The 11,724-nt window shown below is 44.1% G+C and overlaps 1 protein-coding gene across 1 annotated transcript in view; it reads left to right on the top strand.

Annotated features, from left to right (window-relative positions):
• The first annotated feature begins 3,745 nt into the window (after positions 1-3,745).
• Positions 3,746-11,724, top strand: part of LOC126525246 (uncharacterized) — a 56,766-nt gene continuing 48,787 nt past the window's right edge. The window contains exons 1-2 of the mRNA XM_050173279.3: positions 3,746-4,059; positions 9,102-9,160. Coding sequence (XP_050029236.2) covers positions 3,919-4,059; positions 9,102-9,160 — 200 coding nt within the window. The 5' untranslated portion in view covers positions 3,746-3,918. The remainder of the gene's footprint in view (positions 4,060-9,101; positions 9,161-11,724) is intronic.

Below are 11,724 nucleotides of genomic sequence, written 5' to 3'. Positions count from 1 at the left end.
ATAACACAAAATGCAGCCGACTTGTAGGACCCTGCAGAATGACTACTCACTTTCCCACGAAGCTCGTTCTTTTGAGCGTTCGCCAAAAACAATTTCGTTTGCCTTTTTCTTACATCACACATTTTAAAATGTTCCCCGTATGTGACTGGTCCGCTTCATATCTAGGCCGCATAGGAAGCTTTCGGGCACTTGCTAAATTTTTTTAAAGGCAGTATTTCATTCACATGCATTTTACTCCGACAGAACATAGGCTAAATTATGTACCATTCGTGAAACACTCATAAGGTTCCAGAGGGCTTGCATACGTAACTTGTTGCAAAATAGGCATTTACACAACACACTTCCAAATTTCGTTCCAGATCACAAATTTTCTAATCCAAACATTCACCAAAGGCAAACTAGGTGCCTCGTTTAGTTCTCCGAGGACACCATAATAAGCTTCATCTTGGGCACAGTAAAACTTAAAAAAAAAACTAAGAAAAGGCGTTGGCTCTATAATCATTGAAAAGCTCCTAAATCCTAAAGCTCCTAAAAGCTCAATTTGGTTCTTTTAATCGAGCGTAACCGCCAGTGGAGGGTGATGCAGGATGATGCCACGTATCCCTGGCATAATTTACACTGTAAAGGTACTGCTCGAAAGGGTAACTCGGAGTGCTTGAATATCGGAATCCGTAAATGTACAAAACATGTCAGCTTCGAAAGATTTGTTTCATAATTCTTACAAAATTAGACATAGGATAAACAGCCACCACGTAAAAACATTTATGATTCAAGTAGAATAACAGCAGCAGCTGGAACGTAGTTATTTTTTAACGTTTTACATGTTCGTTATTTATAATATATATCGTGAACTTTCGATTGGAGAAACTGCTTATAAATAAAGAGCAGACGCATACTAAATAGATCAGCGTGCCGTCAGACTGCTTTAAGTGGATACAAAATAGGAGGAAAAGACCACTGCCTAAAGCTAAATAGCGGCTTTCGTTTTTGGTGCTGCGTGATAATTTACTCTACAGACAATTTTAGCATGCTTGCCAAACGCACGCGAATGTGAACAGCAGATGTACAGAACACCTACAGGGATGCTAATATTATGGCCCGTTAAGAGTTACGTTCCTAACAACCTGTGGTCGTTGATCAATGTATGTATTATCGAATTGAATGAAAGGTTTGTTACCGTACCGGTGTTATTCTTAAGGACACGCATTTTTTTTTTATTCCTCTTGCGCTTAGTATCATATTCAAGTGCTGGTCACTGATGGAGATATTCTAGGATTGTATGGGCGCATAGCTGCACATAAGAAAAAAGGAAAAAAAAAGAATAAAGAAAGAAAAACGAATATTCATTGGAAGGTGCAGAGGGGCCTGCCAAGGACGTCGACATCACATTTAGTTGGCAAGCGTCCCGCCTTTTTATCCTTTTTCTTGTGACCATGCATTAGCACATGATCAAATTAGCCGTGGGGATGACTAAGCATAAGTTGGCAGTTTTCTCTAGCAGTCCACGGCGCGCATTCGCGTTCTACCATAGATATAATTGGCAATAAATAAATAACACTGTAAATAAGACCCGTTAGGGTTAGCCATAGTGCTGGACCGTATCTACACGACCACGACGTCCGAAGCCACATAGGCGTATACATATTGGAAGCGTTTAAACACGGTTGCTCGTAAGTTGAAAACTCGCTTTCGCTTGTTCTCCGTGGTGAGCCGTCTGCCCACCTCTCGCATCATTATGAACTGCCTAAAACGTGGCCGGATAGCATTTGACCGGTGTTAACCCTCATGCAGCAAAAGATGCGTAACCCTATCGTGTACAATACACGGCGCGTGCCTCCTTTCAAAGACGCCCCCGGCAGCTATGTCCAGACAACTCAAGGCTGGGAATGCGGGTGAGGGGGCGGAAAGGAGGAAACCAAGCGAGTGGGAGATGGGAGGCTGCATTCCGCGTCGTCTGCGCCTACTACTTGGAGTTAGGTGCAGTACAGTAGAAACTGCGGCTGCAGTCTGCTCCACTCTGCTTCGTTGGGTCAATGACCAGGTTAATTCTTTCTTTTGACACGAATTTCACATGTTCTGAACTTGCTTCCGAATTCGCAGCCGTGGCCGGTGTGTTATCGCTCTTCTCATAAGCTCGATTTTTCCATATTTGAACGTGACGAAATTTTCTGCTAATTCGTGCATGTGGAGGGGAGGCGGAACCATTAACAACGAGGATTTTCATATATTTACTCGCATGTCTGCCCGTATTTGGTTTCATAGCACGGTGAAGTTAAAAAAAAATGTTTCATCAGAGCAGTTTCCAGCTTGTTTTACTTTGAGTTCGCCTAAGGAAACAGATTAGGCCGGCGTTATTACTAATTCAATGTTTGACAAGGTGCTGCAAATGCGAAAATCGCAGCCTACGCAATCGGTCCATGAGAAAGCATAAAGTCAAGTTCGCATTCGCGAAAATTGTACCGCGTCAAACAAGCATTATGGCAAATAACAACAGTGATTTCTTTGGGCCGCCACTCTTAGCGTCGTTCGTCTTGGGCTGCCGAAGAAAAAACATTTTTGATCATAGCGTACAATTGTTAGTTGACATAGTCGTTCGGATTTCAGTACACTGATTCAGTTAGTGGACCTGGAAGTGTTAGGCTTCTTTCGCGAAAGAAATCGCTTCGCTTGTACTCGTGAGTTCCAAGGAATGTACCTTTTCGCTTAATATTGCACGTTGCGGATGCAGGACGAGCACCCAAATCGAATAAATTTCAAGGTGATGTTTTAAAGACAGGTTTTCGAAAGGATGCACCTTAAGCGTCAAGCGTAGAGGGGAACTGATTACCATTGCCTCCCCCGATAGGTGCCAAAAGAAAGCAAGCAAATGAGGCGGACTCGTGAGTATTTTTGCAATGCTATTGCTTTCCTGTATATTACTGAGCATACTAGAGAGGCTGGGCGCTATCGCGGTAGTGTGTATCATGTTTGTGCTATCTTGCCACATGCTATCGCACGTGTTTTTGTGTCGATATGTGTTTCTTTTGTTTTCTTTCTTTCGTCTCATTCAGATGTTTTTATTCGTCATCACGTATTAAGCCAAGAGGGACCACTGTGCGAACTGGTACGTATCAAAGCAAAGGGTACAGTGCCGAAAATACAAGAATGGCGCATTGATTGTGGTGGCCGCTCTTCTGTCGCCCATGTATTTTACTTGGATGTTCTAGTGGTTTGGTTGGTTCATACTTGAACAGAGGTTAAAACTGCGGCGAAATAACGAGGACAGCGAAAGAAACACACAACACAACACGAGCACAGTAATGCGCTCGTGATGGTGTTGTGTGTTTCTTTCGCTGTGCTCGTTTCTTCCCGCAGTTTTAGCCTCACTTCATGTATTTTACGAACTGTGCCATTTACCGGATCATATTTTACACCTGGCGAAGCATCTCTCGTTTGTAGCTAACCTCTCCAGTTAACATTAAACTTTATCTGCATGTGTGTGCGTGTTTCTGTCTGTGTTTGACGAGCTGGGCCGGGTGTAATCACAGGGGCTTTTCGCCTCCTTCAACAAGCGCAGCCTTGGACAGCCCTGCACAGAAGCGGCTCTGAAAGAGCGTCCGCTTGCAGCTCAGCAAACTGCGTCTGCCTATCTTGTACAGCGACCATGCTCTCCCCCTTGTACTCGCACCCGCGAGGAAAGGGAGAAAATTACCGTCTGCCTAAATGACCTTGCCCTCTACGGCGGCACTTCGGCGGAAGCGGTGGGTGAGGGCTTCGCCGGGCAAGCCACGCCGACGTCCCCTTCCCCCGAGGACGGCAACGAGAGCCACTGCTCCTCTGTAACCGGACGAGAACGGAGCAGACACCGGCTATTGCGCGGAACGCCAGCATCCATTTTGGAGCATTCGCCTCGCGCGCAGCACCACCGACCCCAGCGCGATGCCGTACACCCTGTACAACCTCTACGGCAGCCCACCCTGCGCCTTGGTGCGAATGTTGGCGAAGCACATCGGCGTCGACTTGGAGCTGAAGGCCGTGGACACTTTCAAGCGCGAGCACATGTCGCCGGAATACCTCAAGGTGCGTTGGGTGGGTCGGCTCGCCGGACCAGTGGGCGTTGTCTGCGTGCGTTGGCATCGGTCAACGCGGATCATTGGAGAGCTTTAGATCAGGGGACGCAAGCCGCTTGCGTCCCCTAATCTAAAGCTCTCTGTTGTTGATGGCCGCCGCGCTGCCAAAATGGCACCGAGTGCCAAATTTGGCAGCGGTCCGTGTTTCGTAGGAGCCTGCGTTGGTCGGCGGACACACAGGTGACGAAGTAGCCTTCGCGTAATTTCATTTAGTAGTGCATGTCTTGCGCAAAATTTAATTCATTTAAAACGCGCATTTATTGCGGACGCGATCACGATACATAATAAGTCATTCTAAGCCATCAACGAAGGTGCATTACTAAATTCTATGCAGCAAAACGTTCGCTGTGTCAAACAGGGGCTTGCCATCTGTCAGCGCCTTAGAGTTCAAGTTTTTTTTTTTTTTGTATAGGATAAGGAGCGACACATTTGCTGTGCTGTGTAATATATGACCAATACATCGAAGCTGGGCCCCTACGATATTGACTTTTGGCTTCACAGGAGGTATTCCGTTTGTGTACTTATGTCGAACTTGTTTTGTGAAAATTTACGCAAGGAACACTTGAACCCACGCTCATTCGGTGGCCATGAACCAATCCGGGAAGTTTTCTCGCGAACTCAACAATTCCCTTGGCAAATTGACTTGTGCAGGCCTTGCCTAACATTATGGTTAGGTGTAAGCGCAAACGCTACTTTATAGCTTATTTTAACTAGAAGCGCAATACCCTACCGAAACAAACAGAGTGTACGCCATTCAGCATTTACATCAAAGTAGTCGACCCACAGGTGTGGTGTAGTGGCTTTGCGGTGGTAAGCTGAAGGGCCGTGACATCACATTCCCGCCAAGGCGGTGGCGTTTCGATGGGGGCGTGATGCAAAACAAAAAGAAAGCTCTGTACCGTGTATTGGGTATGAGTTAAAAACACCAGGGGTGCTATAACGTAAAGCTATTCCAATTCTGCAATCAGCCCTCCATAATTGATCAAAAACTTTCGGGCCACCCGCACTGCACCTGTCTGTGAAAAAGACGTCACGAAAACAGCGATAACTCCCCATCTGATATGACGTGTACACACTGATCATGCTTGATCAAACCAAACGAAAGAAAAATAGTTATTTCTGATTCGACGCCTTTTTGCTAATAACCCTCTGCTATTGGTCAAAAATTTTCGGGCTGCGCCCACTTCACTTGCCTTTCACGCAATGGCACAAAATCACAAATGCTCACCGCGTCGAAGTGAAGGGCAGGCGTTACAAATGTATTAGTATGCCGGACAGTGCCTCTCAGGCACTGGCTGCTCGCACCTGCCGGGAGCATGCGTTTATGTGTGTATAATAAAACTTCTTGCGTGGGCGTGTAACGTTTTCGAGCACTTTCGGCACGTTTTCGACGTCGCTCCGCCAACTCTTCTTTGCTGAGGATCTGTTTTAGCGGCATTTCTAACTCTCCGTTGCATGCTGCCGCGATTTTCAACCAGCCACCGCAAGCTAACTAAGGGAAAGCGGACCAATCGCAGACGCCAGCACCACCCTCTTCATCCGGTTAAATATTTTCAGCGCGCTGGCTCGGCCTCATCGAAATCCTCTCCACTTTAGCCTTGTCGGCGCCTCGTATCACCCAATTAAATAAGAAAAACTGCTCAATGTAGGCAATACTATCCCCTTTGAAAGCAAAAAAAAAAAAAAAACTTGACCTCCCTTAAACGAGGAGAGCGTTTAATTGGGCTTTTCAAACAACGCCGCAGGTTACCTCCCGATGCTTGTCTCACTGGTTACGTCAATGTGACGTAAGGAGATTAGAATAAAATCAGATTGGAACAGCTTTACGTTATAGGGCCCCAGGTGGTCAAAATTGATTTGGGAGCCCCCACTACGGCATACCTCATTCATGTCGCGGGTTTGCCATATAATACAGCTCAATTTGGTGTTATAATCAACAAATTTGCTGGTTAACAGTCCTTACATCACAGCTAAGAGCGCCGCCCAATCGCTATTTCTTTACTTTGACCATTGGCTTTTACATCGTAGGTGCGGACGCTCGTGAGCAAATCGCAATAACACCTGACGACGCCGGTGCAAATGTACAAGAATCTTAGAAGGGTTTCGGTGCGAACTAGTTGGTACGGGTCATTTACCTTAAACACAAATGAACAAGCTAGTTTGGCACCGATCAGCCAGGAGAAGTTGCACTCGCTTGCTCTTTGTCTCCATGACACCATCCTCACCTTCCACGGCTGTCCTAAAGGAGCGCAGTAAGTTTGCCATGGGAAATCCGACCTCATGACGTCGCGAAATATCTAGGCATTGACGGGTGGCCTGAAGCCTGATTACTGTGGTTTTCATGTGAACGCAAAGTTTCTACGGTACTTTTTTGTAGATTAGTTTACTATATATGAGTGACCGACGCTTTCAATCAATGTTGATTGGGTCTTTTAACTTTTGCTGTTCTCAGGTGTGCTCATGACGCGCGTGTTGAAGGGCGCCTGCAATTTCTAAGCGTCACCCTATTCTGACAAACACATGTGCTTGATGCGCCGACTTCGTTCGAAAATAGGCATATTAGTTCGCCGTTACTTCACAGTTGTGCCGTTAAGCTTTTAATTTCTTTCAACTCCTTTCATTTGGTGCCCAGCAAGTCTCGTGAGCACTGGCTGGTAACGAGCTTTAAAGGTGCCGTACAGTGACTCCCAGTGGCAGCTCCTTCCCACAAGAACTCATTTCATTTGATTTTAGGATCCTCGCCAGGCCCAATCAAGTGGAAGGATGAAAACTCCTCGGTAGCATGCAGAGAAGCCACCTTGCTTTGCCCTAAGTGCGCCAGCTGTTGCAGCACTTAAAATTAATAATTGCGATTTGTTAGATTGCTGTACTTCCACTGCTTAAGAGCATAAGTGTTCCGTGTGGTCATTGAGTGAAAAGAAGAAAAAAGGGTGTGTTTATAAAAAGCTTGAAAATGTGAAAATAACGCATTTTGCCTCTAGCGCCCGCTTTTCAAACAATGCTCTGTAGTGAGTATGTGGCAGTCTTTCAGGTCTTCACAGTCACATGATCATCAAAATACAGTCCGGTGTCTTGTTATGCGCTGTAAATGTGCACCTTACCGCGTACCTCTACCTTGCGCAAATTGTTACATTGGAGGGACTGGAAGGTCCGTTATTGCATGGCTCAGAGAGTGTCCTGGCGGAAATCCAAGCATGAGCAGGGACGGAAAAACTCCAAAATTGTCATCATCATCATCATCATCATCATCATGATCATCAGCCTGGTTACTCCCACTGCAGGGCAAAGGCCTCTCCCATACTTCTACAACTACCCCGGTCATGTGCTAATTGTGGCCTTGTTGTCCCTGCAAACTTCTTAATCTCATCCGCCCACCTAACTTTCTGCCGCCCTCTGCTACGCTTCCCTTCCCTTGGAATTCATTCCGTAACTCTCTATGATCACCGGTTATCTTCCCTCCTCATTACGTGTCCTGCCCATGCCCATTTCTTTTTCTTGATTGCAACTAAGATATTATTAACTCGTGTTTGTTCCCTCACCCAATCTGCTCTTTTCTTATCCCTTAACGTTACACCTATAATTCTTCTTTCCATAGCTCGTTCCGTCTTCTTCAATTTAAGCAGAACCCTTTTCGTAAGCCTCCAGGTTTCTGCCCCGTACGTGAGTATTGGTAAGACAAAGCTGTTATAAACTTTTGCCTTGAGGGATAATGGCAACCTGCTGTTGTAAAATTGTTGTAAAAGATAGCATTTTGCAGATTTGCTTGAAGGGGCTGTCTTCCGGAAAAGTACAACAGTGGGAAACGGGTGTCAGTATATGATGAATGTTACTTTAAGAAAGATAGATTATACTGGGTAAAACTTTCATGCTTTAAAACATTTTTGAAAATCGCTTGTGGTAGATGTCGTAATTCTATTCATAGAGCAGGAATATACAAAGAGACGGACATTACCTGCATGATATATCGAAACACATAATCAACCATATGACGAAAATATAATAATTAACCTCCTAATTACTCCACGACACATATTGCTATTTACTAATTGTAGCTGGTTAATTTGCGAAGCGTATCAATTAGCAAAAAATTTAGACAAATGCACGGTTTGGAGATAGGCGCCATGAAACTCGCGGTAATATGCACTGTGTTTCTACTTACCTTTTTAACAAAATGCTCTTTTAGGCATATAAGCTCAAAATGCAATGGAGTGCCCTTGTGCTTCGTCGCGCATTTGGCAATGAAGATTTCGAAACTGGTGTCATCATGCGAATCCTTTCTATATGGATACGCTCTGCAAGCTCACCGGATTCAATTAATAAATTTCTATATCTGCCTAAAGTAATTAATTATTAAGATATCTAATGAATTTATGCTAATTAGTTGAATATGTGTTTGAACTTCTTGTGCAAGTACTGTCCAGCTTTATATCTGTCAGCTCCAGTAATGTAATTAGGCTATCTGCCAGAGGTGGTTTTTAACAACTGTGGTGAGCTTAAGGGACCACTCGGTAAATATGGCAGGTACACAATGCCTGCCACATTGCCAAATTAGGAATTCTAATGCCTCTGTCAGCGGCTACATGGTTCACATGCGTCTTTCTCTGTTTTCGGCTCTACGTCTTTTTTTTTTTCGAGTAAAGTCCGTCATATGCTAGCGTTCCTTCTGCTCTGCTTCTTATGTTCCAAAACGACTAGGCAACATGCAATAATATCGGGACCTAAGTATTTATAAGGCATCACGTATTTTCTCCAGAGTTTGGTTTACTCTTATAAAGGAGAGCACAAAGTGTCGTCTTCCAGTGCAGGACAATAAAACCAAAATTATTAGTCTCAGTTAGCCATAAGTATGTATTTTCAATAGTCGCAATGCCCATAAACATACGTGTACTGCTCACTGGCACAGCAAAGACATGTTTATGCCCTACAATGTTTATAAACAATCAGTGGAATAGCGTAACCTATTCATATGTCATTATTTTGTGTTTCCTGCAGATGAATCCCTTCCACAGGGTTCCTACCTTCTCTGATGATGGCTTCATTATATACGAAAGGTAAGGTCCAACACATGCGTCATCGGCTATGTCGGTGGCCGCTAAATACTTATTAAAGCTTCCAAACTTAACGCTCTGAAAAAAAAATCCTAGCAACGCTTTGGCTCAGTGTCCCGGGTTCAAATCCGTGTGTAAGGGCATGGGAAGCAAGAAGTAGATACTGTAGGAGTGGCCGTTCAATATGTTCTTGTGTTTTGTGACCAGCAGTCCGTTTTACTGCCTATTCTTGTCTCAATGTTTCATTAGGAATGCAGCGATATTCCTTCCTCTTCAGTGTAACGCTCAAAGTGCTGTAAAAAAACTGTATGATAGAAACGCGGAATTAAGCTGCATGGAACGGTAACAAACAACGGGCAGGGCATCACTGCAATGTCCCTTCGGCTGAAAGTGGAGTTACCGTGGCTACGCGACTGTGACTTGCGGCGATGATCGTGTTGCAGTTTTTATTACGCATTCAACATTTTTTAACTGTATCCGGCTTATATTTGGATTTGGAATGTGCATTTTAGTCATTATATTGACAGCATGCGTGACTGCAGGAACCATGAATACACGAACAAAATTGGGACAGAAATCTTTATTGTTCAAATAGCTCATTTCAATAGCTCCTGGCAATCTACGCGAGAGAGAACGCAGCCATCACGAGAATTCACACTGAAGTGGGAGCCATGGGCGTCGTGTATTGGATTGGATTGGAAAAAATTGGAGGACGCTTAAGCTTCGCCTTCAAGAATAGCAATCCTGAATGAGACTAGGAATTAAATATGGGAATGAGAAAGCTTGCATTCAAGAAAGAAGCCACTCTACCTTACAAACACGGAAAGCCGAGAACATTAAGAAAAGTTAAATGCTACATAGCACACAGTGTAAATGTTAATGCAAGACACACGCCAATGCCGCATCAGTTATTTCAGGAGAGGAATTGCACATGGCAAGATACACTAGAGAACACTGCTACAAATGTGTTATGCTTCTAGACAGTGACTGGTATTAGGTATGAGCGAAGAATCGGTTGAACTTTATTGTTTGGATGAGGAAGAGGAATGATCTCTAACAAGATTGTGGAATGAAAAAGCTTGCATTCACTGAAAAAAATTATACTTGGCACGAATTGGCAAGGCCAGGAAGCTCACTATGGAAGGGCAAGCTGAAGGAACACTCTTGGCCAGCGTCGTCTGTGCTTGTTCAGACGTTGTAGGTACATCAGAGGACAATTAATTTTTGTTGTTGAGGTACCTCGATGACTCGGCCAATATCCGTGCTGGTGGAATGATGACAGAGGCTCTTTTCACTCTTGACACAGTCGACCGTAGATTTGATATATCATCCAAATAATTTTGGAATGGCTTCGTTCGTGGTCTTGCGAATTCGGTTCCAGCCCCTTCCTGTTGGTGTAGATGGGGGCTCCCATGATGACCGAGATGTACTTGGCACAGACTCTCTTGGGGCAGAACAGTGACACATGAGATACAGCAGAGATTATCCAAACTCATGTAGTGTTTTCTTTTACGTTCGAACCAATTATGCTGAACTGTAAACATGAATAAACGTTCATACCATCTGCTACAAACAAATGACATGTGTCTCAAGACTAGAAAGCCAATACAGCATATATCAAGCATATTTATTTCTGAACCAGGTGTTGTTTACCTTGCAGTAGTAGCCAAAGTCCACCCAGTGACCTTGTTGTAGCAGGCAGCAGCTTCTGCTTGGTGCATGGAGTGTGTTGCTTTATACTGGTACCGCCCTCCTTACTGCATGTCTGGAACAGAAATTTTGACTAGATCGGAAATTAAAGAAGCACAATTTTGCAATATAAAATGCGAAAAGGTGCGACATATATATCGTTAGGGTTTGTGACTACAGAACACATGCAAATGTACACCGTTTCTTCTAGGGTGCTTAAGCAGCATGGTAAATAAATATTGTTGCTCTCCGTAAAATTGCCTAACTACAACACATCTCAACAGCTTAAGTATTATTAGGATCACAAATGAGAACATTTGGGCGCTAGTTTATAAACTAGAAGAGATCGCACTGCTGGTTTCAGAAGCAAATAGATGAAAGACGAAGCTATTAGAATTGATGCATTTTTTTCTCCATGAGCGTGATGGACTGGTTCACTACTGCAAAAATAAATGTCCTGAGGTAAACCAAACTGAACAGCAACAACATTTGGAACCAACAGGTGCAAAATATGAGTGAATTATCATGCGTGCAACTGTTTAATACATTAAATTCAGTACTGTAGCTTCAGTTTATCAAAGGGTTATTCGGTTCTCTGAACGAAAGAAGCTGCTGGCGGACTTGAACAAAAGATATATTGATAAGGCTACTAAGTCACCCATGGCTACGGCTACAAAGAGATGATAAATGTGACGCGCGTTCCGATATCGCTATTTCTTTCGTGAATGTGTGTATAATGATGGCCTCGCAACTGAAAGTTTATTTCGGAAACAGCAACGGAGGGTCCCGACTGCCCATATGTAATGCAGCGTCTAATTCGTTAACTTAAGTTAACAAGACGAATATATTACATAGCGATTGAAGCAGCGATGTTAAAC

Source organism: Dermacentor andersoni, chromosome 3, assembly GCF_023375885.2.
Source record: "Dermacentor andersoni chromosome 3, qqDerAnde1_hic_scaffold, whole genome shotgun sequence".
Classification (NCBI taxonomy): Eukaryota; Metazoa; Arthropoda; class Arachnida; order Ixodida; family Ixodidae; genus Dermacentor; species Dermacentor andersoni.
Note: the sequence above shows the minus strand (reverse complement) of the source record. Positions and strands in the feature narration are given on the sequence as shown.